This window comes from Anomaloglossus baeobatrachus, chromosome 2 (assembly GCF_048569485.1).
Source record: "Anomaloglossus baeobatrachus isolate aAnoBae1 chromosome 2, aAnoBae1.hap1, whole genome shotgun sequence".
NCBI classification, from domain to species: domain Eukaryota; kingdom Metazoa; phylum Chordata; class Amphibia; order Anura; family Aromobatidae; genus Anomaloglossus; species Anomaloglossus baeobatrachus.
Genome location: NC_134354.1, coordinates 636,266,093 through 636,286,124, shown reverse-complemented (window position 1 = coordinate 636,286,124; position 20,032 = coordinate 636,266,093). Strand labels below are relative to the sequence as shown.

The window sequence follows — 20,032 nt, the reverse complement described above, 5'->3', positions numbered from 1 at the left end:
TTTTCTGACACTTAAATTTGAGTGTTGCTCTAAATATTTCATATATGAATTCTGCTTGGAGTTCTCTACTTTTCTAGCTCATTTGTGGAACAAGTGCTTCAAACATTTATTGTTCTGCCTGCTTTTTGGCATATTAAGGCCAGAGTCACACTTGAGAGTGCCTCGCGTGTAACTCGCGCGAGTCTCTCATTGAATCACCCAGCACGGATTCGCACTCTCCGGACAGGAGCGGGTCGGTTGCATGTATGTCTATGCAGCTGAGACGCTCCTGTCCGGAGAGTGTGAGTCCATGCCGGGTGATTCAATGAGAGACTCGCACGAGTTACACGCGAGGTACTCGCAAGTGTGACTCTGGCCTTAAAGACATTAATCCAGCGCACACTTACTTTCTCCACAGCTCCAGCAGTATCCCATGTTGAGATGTCTGGAACCTTCTTCCTTCCCCACTCCGCAGGGGTGGGTGACTGTGAACGCTTATGGTGGTGCTTTTTGGATTTTTTTGAGTGCTTCTTGCCCTTGAAATGATGATGCTGGCATTCATTCTGTAAATAAAAGAATCATAAGATGCACAATACAATAATATAACAAGACTCTTTAACGCCTTAATGACAGAGTGATTTTTCTGCTTTAGTTTTTTTCTTCTCCTTCTTCCATTAGCCAAAACTTTTTGATTGAGTGTGTGGACAGGTGTCTTTTATACAAGTAACGAGGTGCAATTAATACAGGTACTGAGTATAGACTAGGAGGACTTCTTAAAGAAAAAATAACAGGTCTAAGGCCAGGTACACATATCCGACTTTTTGCCGGTTTGACGGATGCGGCGCACGCCAGTACAGTGTATACAGTACTCTGGTAGCGCAGCAATCGCCGGTCATATGCTGTCATGTGACTGGAGCATGTGACCCAGAAGTTGCGGCGCTGCCACTGTACTGTATCATACTGTACTGGCGTGCGCCGCATCCGTCAAACCGGCGAAAAGCCGGATATGTGTACCCGGCCTAAGAGAGACAGAATTCTTGCTGGATGGTAGGTGATCAATACTTATTTCATGCAATAAAATGCAAATTAATATTTAAAAATCATACAATGTGATTTTCTGGATTTTTTTGGGGGATTATGTCTTTTACAGTAGAAGTGTACCCACGATAAAAAATACAGAACTCTCCATTCTTTGTAGGTGGGAAAATCTGCAAAATCAGCAGTGTATGAAATAATTATTTTCCTGACTGTAGATTGTTCAATATGAGCAACACAATTGGGGGTCGTGGTCTATGTAAATAGATCTTTATTATGTGTGTAATCGGACTATAAATAGCTATTTTTAGGTCAGCCAAAAATTGTCATATAGTGGTTTCGACTTAGCAGATTTGTTGCAGAAACTTTAGCAACTGTTCTATAAAGCCTCATTCAAAAGCCCACTTTATACGCTGCAATGTATCTTACAATGTGTCGGCGGGGTCACGTCGTAAGTGACGCACATCCGGCATCGTAAGGTACATTGTAGTGTGTAACAGCTACGTGCGATTGCGATTGAACGGTAAAACGTTCATCGCACGCACGTCGTTCATTCCTCATGAATTGAACGTCAGATTGTTCATCGTACCCGGGGTAGCACACATCGCAGTGTGTGACACCCCGGGAACGATGAACAGATCTTACCTGCTTCCTGCGGCTCCCTCCGGTAATGCGGAAGGAAGAAGGTGGGCGGGATGTTTACGTCCCGCTCAGCTCCGCCCCTCCGCTTCTATTGGCCGGCTGCCGCGTGACGTCGATGTGACGCCGAACGTCCCTCCCACTCCAGGAAGTGGACGTTTGCCGCCCACATCGAGGTCGTATGGACGGGTAAGTACGTGTGACGGGGGTTACTCGTATGTGCGGCACGTTCAACAAATTGAACGTGCCACACATGCGATGGGGGCGTTGCAAATCACATACGATATCGTATGTGAAATTGCAATGTGTAAAGCAGGCTTTACATGTGTTCTGTTTGTATTTTTCATGGATACAACACATATCCGCATTTTTCAAGGACTGTGGGTCTGTGCAAGAAACATGGACACCTGTTGTTTTTTTCCAATTCTATATAGATAAAATGTACTAATACAAGTCTGTGGGTCCGTGTGCCGTCCTTATTATGTCTGTGTTTAAGGCCTCCTTCACACATCCGTGCCTCCGGTACGTGTGACGTCCGTTTTCACACGTATCGGAGACACGGCCTCACGTAGGCTCATTAAAATAAATGGGCTTGGTCACCCATCTGTGTTTTCACAAAAACCGCATGTCGAGCAAACTTGTGTCCATTTTCGCCACACGGTGACATGTCCTTTTTCTGCCGGCAGCACGGAGGTCACACGGACCACACACTGATGTGATCTGTGTAACATCAGTGTGACAGGTACCAGAGAAAACAGAGGTAACATAAAAATATGGAATTTTAATACTTACCTGTCACCAGCGCTGCTGTTGCTTCCGGGCCCGCTCATTATGCCTCACGAATATTCACTGCACTGACCGCGTACCTGGAAGTAACAGCAGCGCAGGAGACAGCAGCAAGGGACAGGTACAGTAAGTATACCAGCCCATGCTGTCCGTGTGGTATCCGGATGTCACACAGATAGCACAGGGACAACATACGGAACACACACACATATGCACCTTCACCAAAGACCATGCAAAATGTTTGTGTTTTGCACAGATGTGTGAAGAAGGCTTTACAATACAAAAGATAGGGGAAGATTTTCAATTACAGTCATATGGAAAAGTTTGGGCACCCCTATTAATGTTAACCTTTTTTCTTTATAACAATTTGGGTTTTTGCAACAGCTATTTCAGTTTCATATATCTAATAACTGATGGACTGAGTAATATTACTGAATTGAAATGTTTATTGTACTAACAGAAAATGTGCAATCCGCATTGAAACTAAATTTGACAGGTGCATAAGTATGGGCACCTCAACATAAAAGTGACATTAATATTTTGTATATCCTCCTTTTGCAAAAATAACAGCCTCTAGTCGCTTCCTGTAGCTTTTAATAAGTTCCTGGATGGAGGTATTTTTGACCATTCCTGTTTACAAAACAATTCCAGTTCAGTTAAGTTTGATGGTTGCCGAGCATGGACCGCACGCTTCAAATCATCCCACAGATTTTCAATGTTATTCAGGTCTGGGGACTGGGATGGCCATTCCAGAACATTCTAATTGTTCCTCTGCATGAATGCCTGAGTAGATTAGGAGCGGTGTTTTGGATCATTGTCTTGCTGAAATATCCATCCCCTGCGTAACTTCAACTTCGTCACTGATTCTTGCACATTATTGTCAAGAATCTGCTGATACTGAGTTGAATCCATGCGACTCTCATCTTTATCAAGATTCCCGGTGCCGGCATTGGCCACACAGCCCCAAAGCATGATGGAACCTCCACCAAATTTTTTTCTGTGGGTAGCAAGTGCTTTTCTTGGAATGCCGTGTTTTTTTGCCTCCATGCATAACGCCTTTTTGTATAACCAAACAACTCAATCTTGGTTTTATCAGTCCACAGGACCTTCTTCCAAAATGTAACTGGCTTGTCCAAATGTGCTTTTGCATACTTCAGGTGACTCTGTTTGTGGCGTGCTTGCAGAAACGGCTTCTTTCGCATCACTCTCCCATACAGCTTCTCCTTGTGCAAAGTGCGCTGTATTGTTGACCGATGCACATTGACACCATCTGCAGCAAGATGAAGCTGCAGGTCTTTGGAGATGGTCTGTGGATTGTCCTTGACTGTTCTCACCATTCTTCTTCTCTGTCTTTCTGATATTTTTCTTGGCCTGCCACTTCTGGGCGTAACAAGAACTGTACCTGTGTTCTTCCATTTCCTTACTATGTTCCTCACAGTGGAAACTGACAGTTTAAATCTCTGAGATAACTTTTTGTATCCTTCCCCTGAAAAACTATGTTGAATAATCTTTATTTTCAGATCATTTGAGGGTTGTTTTGAGGAGCCCATGATGCCACTCTTCATAGGAGATTCAAATAGGAGAACAACTTGCAAGTGGCCACCTTAAATACCTTTTCTCATGATTGGATACACCTGCCTATGAAGTTCAAAGCTCAATGAGGTTACAAAACCAATATGGTGTTTCAGTAAGTCAGTAAAAAGTAGTTAGGAGTGTTCAAATCAAGAAATTGAGAAGGGTGCCCATACTTATGCACCTGTCAAATTTAGTTTAAATGCAGATTGCACATTTTCTGTTAGTACAATAAACCTCATTTCAATTCAGAAATATTACTGAGTCCATCATTTATTAGATATATGAAACTGAAATAGCTGCTGCAAAACCCCAAATTGTTGTAAAGAAAAAAGGTTAACATTAATAGGGGTGCCCAAACTTTTTCATATGACTGTAATTAGTTTATTCATCCGTGAAAATCATTGAGGACACAAGGATGACACACTGACGACAAAAGGAACCATTTTTTTGCTTAAGTGGAAAACAGTAACGTCTGAATGAGGCCAAAATCTAAATTCAGTCTGTAAAATGTCATGCTCATTCTGCAGACATTGCCCCAATTAGGTGTTTGGAGTGAAATTTCTGTTACGAATGAAAAAAACCTTTAGGCTAAATTTACAGAGGTACATAAAAAAATTGTCCAATTTGAATTCCCCAAAAAATTGAACAGGTTTTCATCTGCATTGTCATCCGTTTTGCATTCATTTATATACATCAGCAGTGAATACATTTTACAAGATAAAAAAACCTGTTTCCTATGTTAATAATGGTAACGTATCAGTAAATATTGGATGCTAAACAGTTAATCCATATGAGGTCCCATTTTTTTGTGTGCACCCATTGCCTTTAATAGGTGAGTCTCATATATGGAACACACTAGTGCATGCTGTGATTTTTTTTTTTTTCACATGGACACTTGATATGTGTGAAAAATCTGTCATGTCAACAACTCAATTGAATAACATTAGACATAGTGCTGTCAGTTATTTCTACAGAAAACACAGTTATGTAAATGTGGCCTCATCAGTAAGAAGGTTGTGGAAAAATTATTCAATTATATTGTTGTAATGTGTCACTTAATGGGCTGCTTGCTGCAGTTTTGATAAAATCACTGTTTTATCTTCTGTAGCTCTATCACTTCTCTGAATGCTGAGCTCTGTATAACCTCGCCGACATGACTAATTGGCGGCTTTTGTGTACACAGAGCAAAGGCAGAAAGCTGGCAATCAGTGGGTGTGGGTGGGGTTATACAGAGCTCATGAATCTAGAGGACTACATGGTAGCAGGTTTACTAGTCCTCTAATAATGATATTCCCCTGCTGGTAAAACTGTGATTTTATCAAAACTACAGCAAGTGCTACATCACTGGAATCAGGGTCCCTGTATCATGCTGCTTTCAGATTAGATGGCAAAAACCTGCTGACAGATCCCTTTAACGTCACATACTGAAAATGCGTGCAATACAAAAATATAAGGAGGTGAATAATTTTTATAGGCTGTGTGCAAGGAAAAAGTGAGTGTATGAGTGTTGTGTGAAGTACATCATTTACAAGGTTCATGCATTTATTCTAGAACTCAAAAGTAAGCCATAGTCAAACCTCAATAGATAGCATAAATTCCTTGAAGAGGCGAATCCTTTCCGATTCCACCGTAATCTGGTCAAAAGCAATATCACCAACAAAACGTTCTCGCACCTGCACAGATATATGTAAGATCTCACTTATTGAATTGTAGAAACATGAGGTATGATGAATCCCATAGGCAATAATGAAAAGCTTCCGAATATCAGAAGACACATAAAGCTCAAGGTCTTCTTTTGTATGAAACCTTTCAGACTTGTATTACTCATAATATATACAGTGCCTACAAGTAGTATTCAACCCCCTGCAGATTTAGCAGGTTTACACATTCGGAATTAACTTGGCATTGTGACATTTGGACTGTAGATCAGCCTGGAAGTGTGAAATGCAGTGCAGCAAAAAAGAATGTTATTTCTTTTTTCATTTTTTTTTTTAAATTGTGAAAAGTTTATTCAGAGGGTCATTTATTATTCAACCCCTCAAACCACCAGAATTCTGTTTGGTTCCCCTAAAGTATTAAGAAGTATTTCAGGCACAAAGAACAATGAGCTTCACATGTTTGGATTCATTATCTCTTTTTCCAGCCTTTTCTGACTAATTAAGACCCTCCCCAAACTTGTGAACAGCACTCATACTTGGTCAACATGGGAAAGACAAAGGAGCATTCCAAGGCCATCAGAGACAAGATTGTGGAGGGTCACAAGGCTGGCAACGGGTAGAAAACCCTTTCCAAGGAGTTGGGCCTACCTGTCTCCATTGTTGGGAGCATCATCCGGAAGTGGAAAGCTTATGGAACTACTGTTAGCCTTCCATGGCCTGGACAGCCTTTGAAAGTTTCCACCCGTGCCGAGGCCAGGCTTGTCCGAAGAGTCAAGGCTAACCCAAGGACAACAAGGAAGGAGCTCCGGGAAGATCTCATGGCAGTGGGGACATTGGTTTCAGTCAATACCATAAGTAACGTACTCCACCGCAATGGTCTCCGTTCCAGACGAGCCCGTAAGGTACCTTTACTTTCAAAGCGTCATGTCAAGGCTCGTCTACAGTTTGCTCATGATCACTTGGAGGACTCTGAGACAGATTGGTTCAAGGTTCTCTGGTCTGATGAGACCAAGATCGAGATCTTTGGTGCCAACCACACACGTGATGTTTGGAGACTGGATGGCACTGCATACGACCCCAAGAATACCATCCCTACAGTCAAGCATGGTGGTGGCAGCATCATGCTGTGGGGCTGTTTCTCAGCCAAGGGGCCTGGCCATCTGGTCCGCATTTATGGGAAAATGGATAGCACGGCCTACCTGGAAATTTTGGCCAAGAACCTCCGCTCCTCCATCAAGGATCTTAAGATGGGTCGTCATTTCACCTTCCAACAAGACAACGACCCAAAGCACACAGCCAAGAAAACCAAGGCCTGGTTCAAGAGGGAAAAAATCAAGGTGTTGCAGTGGCCTAGTCAGTCTCCTGACCTTAACCCAATTGAAAACTTATGGAAGGAGCTCAAGATTAAAGTCCACATGAGACACCCAAAGAACCTAGATAACTTGGAGAAGATCTGCATGGAGGAGTGGGTCAAGATAACTCCAGAGACCTGTGCCGGCCTGATCAGGTCTTATAAAAGACGATTATTAGCTGTTATTGCAAACAAGGGTTATTCCACAAAATATTAAACCTAAGGGTTGAATAATAATTGACCCACACTTTTGTGTTGAAAATTTATTAAAATTTAACTGAGCAACATAACTTGTTGGTTTGTAAGATTTATGCATCTATTAATAAATCCTGCTCTTGTTTGAAGTTTGCAGGCACTAACTTATTTGCATCTTATCAAACCTGCTAAATCTGCAGGGGGTTGAATACTACTTGTAGGCACTGTACATATATCCTAAGAAATCCATACTATGGCACTGCTAATTTCCCAGAGTACTACAGGTTCCATATGCATTAACACTTTTCAGATTTGCTGTTCGCATGCATTCAATGGTGCTCAATTATAAGTCCTAATCAGGATACATCTGCTTCACCTCATTAGCTCAAGGGCTTGTGAGTGCCCTGATAATCCTTCCTTCCAGGTCATAATCAGATTTACGATGGTTAGGCTGGGTTCACACATAGCGACAGCGACAACGACGTCGCTGTTACGTCACCATTTTCTGTGACGTAACAGCGACCTTGTAAGTCGCTGTTATGATTGCTGCTTAGCTGTCAAACACAGCGACGCAGCAGCGATCATAACGTCGCTACATGTGCAGAGAGCAGGGATCCGCGCACACTGCTTAGCACTGGCTCCCTGCTCTCCTAGCTACAGTACACATCGGGTTAATTAACCCGATGTGTACTGCAGCTACATGTGCAGAGAGCAGGGAGCCGCGCACACTGCTTAGCGCTGGCTCCCTGCTCTCCTAGCTACAGTACACATCGGGTTAATTAACCCGATGTGTACTGCAGCTACATGTGCAGACAGCAGGAGCCGGCAGCACAGGCAGCGTGAGAGCGGCGGAGGCTGGTAACAAAGGTAAATATCGGGTAACCACCTTGGTTACCCGATGTTTACCCTGGTTACAGCTTACCGCAGCTGCCAGACTCGGGCTCCTGCTCTCTGCTCGCTTCATTTCGTCGCTCTCTCGCTGTCACACACAGCGATCTGTGCGTCACAGCGGGAGAGCAACAATAAAAAAATGAACCAGGGCTGTGTGTAACGAGCAGCGATCTCACAGCAGGGGCCAGATCGCTGCTCAGTGTCACACACAGCAAGATCGCTAATGAGGTCACTGTTGCATCACAAAAACCGTGACTCAGCAGCGATCTCAGCAGCGATCTCGCTATGTGTGAAGCACCCCTTAGACAATAACCAGTATGGCCCCATTTCAGTGTCATTCAACTTTGTCCAACTCTAGCTATACACTGTTTGCACTTTAAAACAACAGTTACAATTAAAAATGAACAAAATGAATTTCGGACCCAACTTTTGCTTTAAAGGCAGATTAGGAACAAATTTCCATAATTATTTGCATTAGAAAAGTCTAATACGAGTAATAGGCGGGCTTTGCACACTACGACATCGCAGGTGCGATGTCGGTGGGGTCAAATTGAAAATGACGTACTTCCGGCATCGCATGTGACATCGTAGTGTGTAAAGGTTCGATGATACGATTAACGAGCGCAAAAGCGTCGTAATCGTATCATCGGTGCAGCGTCGGCGTAATCCATAATTACGCTGACGCGACGGTCCGATGTTGTTCCTTGCTACTGCGGCAGCACACATCGCTGTGCGTGAAGTCGCAGGAGCGAGGAACATCTCCTACCGGCGTCACCGCGGCTTCCGTAGGATATGCGGAAGGAAAGAGGTGGGCGGGATGTTTACATCCCGCTCATCTCCGCCCCTCCGCTCCTATTGGCTGCCTGCCGTGTGACGTCGCTGTGACACCGCATGACCCGCCCCCTTAATAAGGAGGCGGGTCGCCGGCCAGAGCGACGTCCCAGGACAGGTGAGTCCATGTGAAGCTGCCGTAGCGATAATGTTCGCTACGGCAGCTATCACAAGGATATCGCAGCTGCGACGGGGGCGGGGACTATCGCGCTCGGCATCGCAGCATCGGCTTGCGATGTTGCAGCGTGCAAAGTACCCTTTATTCTTAAAATAGGACCTTTAAGGCTACTGTCACAGTTCAGTCGTTTCAAATCCTTCAGGTCAGTCGTTGCGACGAAACAACGGATCCGTCGTTTTTCAGCTGTCAACAGACGCAACGGATGTGTTATTTCACAGGATTCCATTCACAGGAATCCTGTAAAATAACTGATCCGTCGCGTCTGTTAGGCTAGGTTCACATTTCCGTTAAAATGTATCAGTCACAATCCACGGCTATGGTAAACAACGCAATCCGTTTAGCGGATTCCGTTGTGTGCCATAGACTTGTATTAGTAGCGGATTGCAACTGATGACCTTGCATTGCATCCGCTGCACCGCGGTCAGTCGTTTTTTGACTGACCGCCGGGCAGGAGCAACGCAGAATGTAACGTTTTTCTGGCCGCCAAAATTAACGCGGCGTGCAGGAATCCGTTGCAATCCATCAAGCTTGTAATGGATGTCTATGGTGCTGGATTCCGTCGTAATCCGTTTTACAACGTTTTACAACGGAATCCAGCGCTGGATTCCGTCATGCTCTACTGAGCATGCCCAGCATGTTTGGCACAGCCACTAGGCTGTCCCAAACACAAACAGATCATGACTGATCCGTCAAAAAATGGAAGCATAGCGGATGTAACGGATTTTTTCACAGGATTCCTGTGAACGGAATCCTGTGAAAAACACATCCATTGCGTCAGTTGATATCTAAAAAACGACTGATCCGTTGCTGACGGACCTGACAGATTTAAAACAGAAATGTGAACCTAGCCTTACATCCGTTGTGCGTCCGTTTTACGACGGATCCGTCATGATCTGTTTGTATTTGGAACAGCTCAATGGGAGTGCCAGACATTTTGGTGACCTATTACTGTGTTTTCATAGGCCATCTGTGACAGTTTTTAGAGAAAGGGGCAGAATAAATGTTGTTATAGCTAAAATTGTGTGTGGAATATTCCTATCAAGCCTATCTGGAGCCTTGCAATGTGATTGCGTACATTCTGGGCATGCTCAGTAGAACATGATGGAATCCAGCACTGGATTCCGTCGTGCGATGGATTACGGCGGAATCCTGCACCATAAACAACCATAAGGCTCTGTGCGCACTGGGAAGTGGAATTTTCTTGAGAAAATTCCGCATGCCCTCAAAGATTACCGCACCCGCGGTAAAAAACCGCGGGAAACCGCACCCGAAAACCGCATGCGGTTTGCCGCGGTTTGCCGCGGTATTATTCGCGGTATTGCCGCGGTTTTGCCGCGTGCGGGTTGGGATGTGCTTTATTGCATTCAATGCAATAAAGCACATTGAAGAAAAAAAAAAAAAAAGTCATTTAATTCTGAGAGTAGATAGACAGAAGAATAGATAGAGGGATAGATAGACAGAGGGATAGATAGAGAGATGGATGACAGATCGCTGCATTTCCCACGGTCGGCAGTGAGTTCACATTACCGGCCGTGGGAAATGACCGGTAATTACCTCTGCTGCTTTCATTCAGCGCTGTGTGTTAGTCGCGGCTGGATGGAAGCAGCGCTGGACGTCGGACCTGGATTACGCCGGAGCTTTGGTGCGGGAGGGGTTAATAAAATGGTGAACGAGGCTTGTTTGTTTTATTTAAAATAAAGGATTTTTCGGTGTGTTTTTTTTCACTTTACTTACGGGTTGATCATGTCAGCTGTCACATAGACGCTGCCATGATCAAGCCTGGGGTTAACCCCTTGTATTACCTTGCCACCACTGCTACACGGTGGCAAGAAGAGCCGAGGACACGCCGGCATTGCCGCATATTGCATGCGACAGTGCCGGGGCAGCTGCGGCTGATATTCTCGGCTGCGGGAGGGGGAGTGAGGCGGGGGACATTATCCCTGCCCCTCTCCCACCCCAGCCTGAGAATACCGGGCCGCCGCTGTGTGCTTACCTCGGCTGGAAGGTGAATATACAGCGGAGCCCACGTTCTTTTTTTTCTATATTTCCGTTTGCTTTCTATGTGTGTTCTATGTGTCTGTGTCTATGTGTTCTGTGTCTGTGATGTCTGTGTGTGTGTGATCTGTGTGTTTGTGTTTACTCTCTGCACGGCTTCCTCTTCCTGTAATGACATCACTTCCCTGCAAAACCGCAAGCAAGTGATGCACATTACCGGAGGTAAACCGCAAAATACCGCAGGGAATAACGCAGGAAAACGCAGTGAACCGCACAGAATTTGCTGCCTGCGTTATTCCCTGCGGGATTTCATGATTAACATTGAGTCAATGGAGTGAAATCCCGCAGCGACGTGCGGAAAAGAAGTGACATGCACTTGTTTTTGCTGCGGGATTCCCGCAGCAAAACAAGCAGCTGTCAAATTCCGCCCAGTGCGCACAGGATTTTTTTTCTCCATAGGATTTGCTGGTGATTCACTGCAGAGATGTTATGAACATTTTCTGCAGCGAAACATGCAGCAAATCCGCGGAAAATCCGGTAAGTGCGCACATAGCCTTAGGCTAAAACCCCACTTTGTGTTTCCACCTGCGTTTCCACTGCTTTTTAGGTCCGTTTTGAGAAGCACCTTTTTCATGCCAAAATGCATGCGTTTTGATTTTCCAGCAAAGTCTATGGAAAATGTGGATTTCTAGACCCTACTTTGCGTTTTAAAACGCTGCGTTTAATTTGCATATTTTGTGGCAAAAACCATGCGTTCAAAGAAGGAGCATGTCAGTTGTTTTTGCCATTTTGGATGCGTTTTGCTAAAATTGCAGTAAATGAGAAATGGCAAAAACCAAGATTCCTTCAAATTCCTGCGTTTTACCTGCTTTTTATGTGCAGAAAACATGCGTTTTGGACTACCAAAACGCATGCTTTTTAGACATTAAAATAATGATTTCATATGTCCCTTTACACACACACATAATCCGCCAATTAAATTAAAGAAAAATAATAATTTATTGCTATTTTTCCAATAAATAGTATATTACCGCTATAATATTTAGAATATTTCTATTTTCTAAATTATTTCTAAAATTCTGTGTTCCTTTTTTTTCTCTTTTTTCATTATGTTTGACTGTTTAAACTTTATTTAGCAGTGTCTTGATGTTCAAAACGCATCTGTCAAAACGCACGTGGAAAAGCAGGTAAAAAGCGCTGAAAATGCATCTAAAATGCGGTAAATACGCATGCGTTTTCAGCGCTAAATTTCTGAAAAAGGCAACTTTGGTCAAATCAATTAAGCCCAAACCGTGCGTTTAGAACTGCAAGTAGGTGAACGCAAAGTGCGGTCTTAGCCTTATGCCTCTTGACGGATTGTGACGGAATCCTGCGCAGTGCGTTTTTTTGATGCTCCAAAAAAATGTTACAGTGTCAGTTCCTTCCGCCCGACGGTCAGTCATTCCACGACTGATCCATCGCGCGGCAGATGCAACGCAGGGCCATCAGTCGCAATCCATCATTAATACAAGTCTATTGGGAAAAAACTGAGTCCTGCAAAATATGTTGAAGATACCGTATTTTCTCAAGACAACGGATTGTGACTGATGGAAAAAGACTGAAGTGGGAAAGTAGCCTTACCAATTTGAGCATGTTAATGTAGCTGCATCATGGAATATTGGCTCCAGAACTGAGCACAACTTAGTTTTTATTTCTTAAATTCTCTTCTCCAATGCAGAGATTTTAGCTTCTAAAGTTTGTTACAATTTGTTATTGTTTAACTGGGTGTTACCAGAGATTTGTCTCTGGGGACGTGTCGTTCTTCACCTGAAACAGATAGACCAATCACAAGCGGAGACGTCATGCAGGGGAGAAAAAAAACATGATCTTCTCCCTGATCTCTGCAGCTACATTTTCAGATCTCATCACACGGCAGTCAGTGTGGGGTGAAGCTGGGTGACATATGACAACATTGTGAGGTGAGATCTGGAAGTGTTTGTAATGATACATTACTCAGCTATGCTGTTCTATACAGTAGCTTGAGAATTATATATTATCTAGATCTTATCTCACATTGCTGTCAGCTCTCCCCCATCCCCCATCACTAACTGCCGTGAGAGGAGATCTGGAAGTGTTTCTGATTATACATTAGTCAGCAGTGCTGTTCTACTACATAAGAAGCTGCATAATTATATATTATTCATATCTCATCTTAGAGTGCTGTCAGTTCTCACCCATCGCCCATCACTAACTGCCATGAGATGAGATCTGGAAGTGTTTGTAATGATACATAACTCTGCTCTACTATGTACACGGTAGGATGACGCTATCTGCTTATGATTGGTCACCCTCATGCAGGGGAAGAATTTCATGATCCCAGAGACAAATCTCTGGTAACGCCCAACTGAACTATAAAATAAATTCTAACTAAACTTTACAAGCTAATATTTCCGCAACGGAGAGGAGAAATAAATAATTAAAAAAACTAACTACGTTTTCAGCTCTGCAGCCAATATTCCATGATGTGGCTGCTTTTGCATACTCAGACTGGTGAAAGGTCCTCAAAGTGTTCTGTATAACTGGGTGGACTATGCACTATTTCATTTTTAATGTGCACATTTTTTTATTTTTACTCTAAAATATAATTTACACTTTGCCCTTTTTCATGGTGTCCTTCCATCATTGGTAGCTACAAAGGTTATTGATCTTTACAAACAAATCCAAGTATAATGTACTCTGCATTTTGAGTGCAGGAAAAATATCTTACATTTTTTTTCAGCAATTTTTACTTGAAGAGACTACTATTACAGGTTAGGTATTGGTACCAAAGGTCGTTTCTCATCTACCCCCTTTCTATGAACCTAAAGGAAGGGATGAATCAGGGCTGTGTTCCCTCAGTTGACAACTCCCTAAGGAGCTGTATGTGATGAGATTACACTTAAAGGGAATCTGTCACCAGGTTTTTTCCACCTAATCCTAGAGTAGCATAACGTAGGGGCAGAGATCCCGATTCCAGTGCTGTTTCACTTACTAGGCTGTAGTTTTGATAAAATCACTGTTTAATCAGCAGGACATTATCATTAGTGCACTAAATGGCGTGCTGCCATGTAGTCCAGCATATTCATGAGCTTTGTATAACTGCTAGATCTGCAGCAGAGAAAACAGTGATTGTATCAAAATGACAGCAAACAGCTCAATAAGTGAGACATCACTGGAATCAGGGTCTCTGTTTTTAACATTATGCTGCTCTCAGATAGGGCAGCAAAAACCTGGTGACAGATTCCCTCCCTTTAATGGGATCTATAAACCCTATATAAATTCTGTACTCATATGCATACAGAGGAACCTCCATATAAAACAAAACCATTACAGTGGAACCTTGGATTACAAGCATAGTTCATTCCGGGAGTGCGCTCTTAAAGCAAATTACTCTTATATCAAAGCGAATTTTCCCTTAGGAAATAATTGAAATGCAGATAATTCGTTCCACAACCCAAAAATATGTACTGTATTTCTAAAATTTTATTACAATAATATAAAATAATGTACTGTATTCATATAACATTATTACAGTACACTAATAGAAAATACAGTACAGTAAAAACATAACACAGATTAAACTGCATGTTAGCTTACAATAGAATACCGTATTTTTCGCTTTATAAGACGCACCTGATTATAAGACGCACCTAGGTTTTGGAGGAGGAAAATTAAAAAAAAAAAATTGAGCCAAATAGTGTGCTAGAACATTTTAATAAAATTAAAATAACATTATTTTAACAATTTAGACTCAACAGGAGTCAATAGCAGCATTGTTGTATTATGGGGGACCTGTGGATGACGCACTATTATGGGGGACATGTGGATGACGCACTATTATGGGGGACCTGTGGATGACGCACTGCTATGGGGGACCTGTGGATGGCGCACTATTATGGGGGACATGTGGATGACTCACTATTATGGGGGACATGTGGATGACGCACTGCTATGGGGAACCTGTGGATGACACTGCTGTGGGGGATCTGTGGATAACGCACTGCTATGGGGGACCTGTGGATGGCGCACTATTATGGGGGACATGTGGATGACGCACTATTATGGGGGACCTGTGAATGACGCACTGCTATGGGGGACCTGTGGATGACGCACTGCTATGGGGGACCTGTGGATGACGCACTGCTATGGGGGACCTGTGGATGACGCACTATTATGGGGGACATGTGGATGACGCACTATTATGGGGGACCTGTGGATGATGCACTATTATGGGGGACATGTGGATGACGCACTATTATGGGGGACCTGTGGATGACGCACTATTATGGGGGACCTGTGGATGATGCACTGTTATGTGGGATCCGTGGATGACACGGCTATGGGGGACCTGCATGATGCACTTTTATGGGGATCTGGGACTACCACCCCCCTCATCCTTAGGAATACACCCATGTACTGTATACCATACATGGCTGTATTCTGAAAGATGAGGGGGGTTGTAGTTACATTTACACTTTGGCCACTACATTAGTCCCTCCCTGGAGTGTTTACAATAAAGGACTACAGCCCCCATCATCCTTCAGAATACACCGATTGATACAGTATATTCTGAAGGCTGATGATGGGGGTTGTGTTCCCCTTCAGTGTTTTTTGCTCACCTATTAGGACCCTTGGTTCAACTGACAACACTTTGTCATGCTCAGATCACTGATTGGTGGAGGCAGCTCTGCAGAAGTTGTCTCCACCAATCAGCATCCAGCCCTAGCGAGGAGAGGGAGAATCGTTCTTCTCTCTCTCCTCTTTCTTATGATAGTCTCCGTCTGCTGCGGAGATCTAAAATGGAGCCCGCGCATGCGCAGATCGCGATCTTCGAGAGCCACGATCTCTATCTGCGCCTGCGTAGCCTCCGACGCGATGGACTTCAGGAAAATGGCTACGGAAGGCAGCGCATGCGCAGATGGAGATCTCGCTTCTCTGAGATCTCCATCTGCGCCTGCGTCACCTCCGCCATTTTTCCGGAAGTCGCGTTGGAGGCAGCGCAGGCGCAGATAAAGATTTCGGCTATGGCGGCCGCCACCGCAGCGATTGCCGGGGGATCCATGGCGGCCGCCACCGCCACCGCAGCCGATTGCCGGGGGATCCATGGCGGCCGCCACCGCAGCCGATTGCCGCGGGATCCATGGCGGCCGCCACCGCAGCGATTGCAGGGGGGTCCATGGCGGCCGCCACCGCCACCAGAGCCGATTGCCGGGGGATCCATGGCTGCCGCCACCACAGCCGATTGCCGCGGGATCCATGGCGGCCGCCTCCGCTCCAGCAGCAGCACCAGCACCAGCCTCCTGTGACTCACTCCACCGCTGCATCACTGCCCGGTAAGTTACATTCACTTTGTAAGACGCACCCCTATTTTCCCCACAATTTTGGGGTAAAAAAAGTGCGTCTTATAAAGCGAAAAATACGGTAGTTGGTGTGCAGGAGGTGTACTATAGAGAAAAAACGGTGTATAAATATGACAATCTTTAGTACAGTACACAACAAAAAACACCCCCCAAATCTATTCTCCCCAAAATAAGGGCAGAACTAAACAAATGTGGGGTAGGAATACTGCACAGGCAGATTCCAGTACAAGCAATGTGCTGCACTGGTTAGCAAAAAGAAAGTACAATACTATATCCACAAATGCAAATTGATAAACACGCTGTATAGTATATACTGTACTGTACAATGGTATACAGTATACAGTACATATGTACACAAAGTTACCTCCAGAGCGCGTCAGAGCACGGTGAAAGGACGGAACCGCGGAACTGTGCATGGTGAGTATTTGCTCTTATTGCAAATCATTGCTCTTAAACCAAGTTACACATTTTTACAAAGCTTTGCTTCTCTTGCAAAACACTCTCAAACCAAGTTACTCTTAATCCAAGGTTCCACTGTATATCAGACCCTACTAGGCCTGTGCACTTATTTTATGTCCAGTGTTTAGTCATGTAACAATGTCTACACACCCATGTCAAAATGCCAAGGTTTTTTTACATACTGTAAAGAAATCATGCCTAGAAGCATAATTTCTGAACTTTTTACACCTTTAATGATACCCATAATCTGTCCAAGCCAATTGAAAAATAAACTGAAATCTTTTTGGTGGAAATAGAAAAGTAAATAACTGGAATCATGTGGTTGCATAAATATGCACATACTTAAACTACTACTTTGTTTACGTTCAGTAAGAATTTTTGACAACATTCAGTCTTTTTGAGTAGGAGTCTATCAGCATGATTAGAATTGGCAATCTTTGCCCACTCTTTCTTGCAATAGCACTCCAAACCTGTCAGATTGTGAGGGACTCTCATGTGTACAGCGCCATCTTCAGGTCAATCCACAGATTTTCAATGAGCTTCAGGTCTGGGCATTGGCTGGGCCCCTCCACAGCTTTGATCTTCTACACTTTGAGGTATGTTTAGGATTATCATGATGAAAGATAACATTCCTCTTCATCTTCAGCTTTTTAGTAGAGGCCTGAAGGTTGTGTTGCAAAATTGACTGATATTGAAAACTGTTCATAATTCCCTCCATCTTGACTAAAGACACAGTTACAGCTGCTGAAAAAAGCTCCAAATCATAATACTGCCTTTACCCTGTTTCACTGTGAGTATGGCGCTCTTCTGCTGATGCCTAGTGTTGGCTTTGCATCAAACATGACTTTCCGACTTATGGACAAAAAGTTCAACCCTAGTTTCTTTAGACCATAGCACCGACATACTTCTGGTAGACTTGACAAAGGATTTAGCAAAACATAGCCAGGCTTGGATGTTTTTCTTTGTAAAAAAAAAAAAAAAATAGGCTGTCTCTTGATTGTTGTCACAATCAATACACACAACCAGCACTTGCCAGATATTCTTCCTGCAGCTCCTTTAATGTTGCTGTAGCTCTTTTTGGCAGCCTCCTGGACCACTTTTCCTCTTGTCTTTTAAGAAAATTTTGAGGGATGTCCAATTCTAGGTAATGTTACTGTTTTGCCAAATTTAAGCCACTTAATGAAGACTGTTTTCACAGTGTTCCATGGTATAGCTAATGCCCTGAAATTTTTTTTGCTCTTTCCCTGACTGATCAAGTTAACAATAAGATTCCTTTGCTGTGCTAAAAACTGTTTACGGACCATGGCTTTTGCTGTAAAATTCAACAACAATCAGTCAGGAAAATCCTACTAGAACAGCTAAACTTAATATGGGGTTAATTAGAAAGAATCACTGTAAATTATGGTGTACCGACTGTTATGCAACATGAGTTGGAGTGTGATTGGCTTCTTCTGAACACAACCACGTCTTCCCCAATAAGAGGGGTTCATACTTTTGCGACCACATTATTTTAGTTTTGTTATTTTTACTTTCGCCGTCAAAATGATTTCCTTGTTTCTCAATGGATTTGTACAAATTATTGGTGACATTAAAGTTGGATGTTCTGAAATGATTCTTCTTGGAATGATTCTTTTACATGATAATAACCTGGCATTTTAACAGGGGTGTGTAGACTTTTTATATACTCACTGTACTTTTATGAAGCCAGAGTGAAAGCCCCAAAAACTACAAAATCAGAATAGTGACACTCACTAATAATAAGCAGCAACAACTATAAGGCTGTGTGCGCACGCTGAGTTTTGTTTTTTTTTTTGCAGATTTGGTGCAGATTATTGTGCAGATTATTGTGCAGATTGTTCCCCAAATCTGCATGTCTATCCTTATGCCAGCAAAGTCAAGGAGAATTCTGAAGTTGCTTCTTTTTTCCTTGCAGGTTTGGGTGCAGAAAAAAAGAAGCAGCATGTCAAGTGTTGGTGCGTTTTTTCAGCCCTTCCAGCCATTGATTTCACTAAAAAAATGCATGGCACAAAAAATACACCCAAAAAACCGCATGGTTTTTTTGTGCATTTTTCTGCCACAAGGTTCATTTTTGGTGTAGGAAATGTCTGCACCTAATCTGCAGTGTGCGCACATAGCCTAAAATAAATAAAATCTGTATCGATCAATTTATTGACTTCTTACATCATCCCAGCTGTTGTCTACTTCTAGGGGAGGGGCTGCCTGCTTCAACATGCTTTTAAATGCCGCTTCCTTCCTTCTAAACTTGCGCGCTTCCTCCTTTCCTCGCTCACGTTCCCGAGCCTCTGCTTTCTCCAGCAACTAGATAAAACAAAGGAGAGTTAAATAAGCAATATTGGGGTCTTTCCATTTTGTCTTTTCAGCTTATTCCATCCCACACTTATGTGACGCCCTGGACTAGCCAGGAAGTCACAGGTAGTCCCCTGCACAAACACCTGCCCCTAAAAAGGTACCAGCAGCCAACCAGTAAAACCCTGTTTCACCCCTCTCAGGTTCTGACGTCCACACCCGGGGGATCGGGGCCAGGCGGTTGGCCATGCCCACCGAGGAGTTCGGATGGCCTGAGGCAGGAAAAATAGAGAGTTCAGTGACAGCAGTAGAGGGGAGTGGTAGCAAAGAGGAGACGTCTGTCAGGGATCTGGGTTGGAGCCCGGATACCCTGTGGCCAGGAGGCAGACGGTGGTGGCCGCCTGCAGGAGCTGGGATTACAGCTGGTGGAACCGTAAGGGACCGGGACCGGGTAGTGGCCCGCCGGTACCGAACCGGGGAACCGACTGGAAACAGGAGCACCAGGAGGGGTACTCAGACCCAGTACGAGGCCCAGAAACCACTGGACCGAGTCATATTTACTGATTGAGGTCTGCACTTTAGGTCCTTTCCCACCCAAGACCCGACTGAAGACAACAGTCCACCCATAGGGATAGAAAGCCACCGCCTAGGCATCGAGATCCCACGGGCCAGCGTCTGCAGGCAAAAGGGGCTCTATCGGCGCACACAAAGCTGGGGAGCGGACTACCGTTGCTCAGGCAGAGGAGTCATCATTTCTACCAAAAGTGAGGTGCAG

General features: G+C 44.0%; 1 protein-coding gene across 1 annotated transcript in view; it reads right to left on the bottom strand.

The window, feature by feature from the left end:
- Window positions 1-20,032, bottom strand: part of PRPF40B (pre-mRNA processing factor 40B) — a 184,430-nt gene that overhangs the window by 19,189 nt on the left and 145,209 nt on the right. Inside the window, 3 exon segments of the mRNA XM_075336908.1 lie at window positions 387-542; window positions 5,592-5,687; window positions 19,132-19,269. Coding sequence (XP_075193023.1) covers window positions 387-542; window positions 5,592-5,687; window positions 19,132-19,269 — 390 coding nt within the window.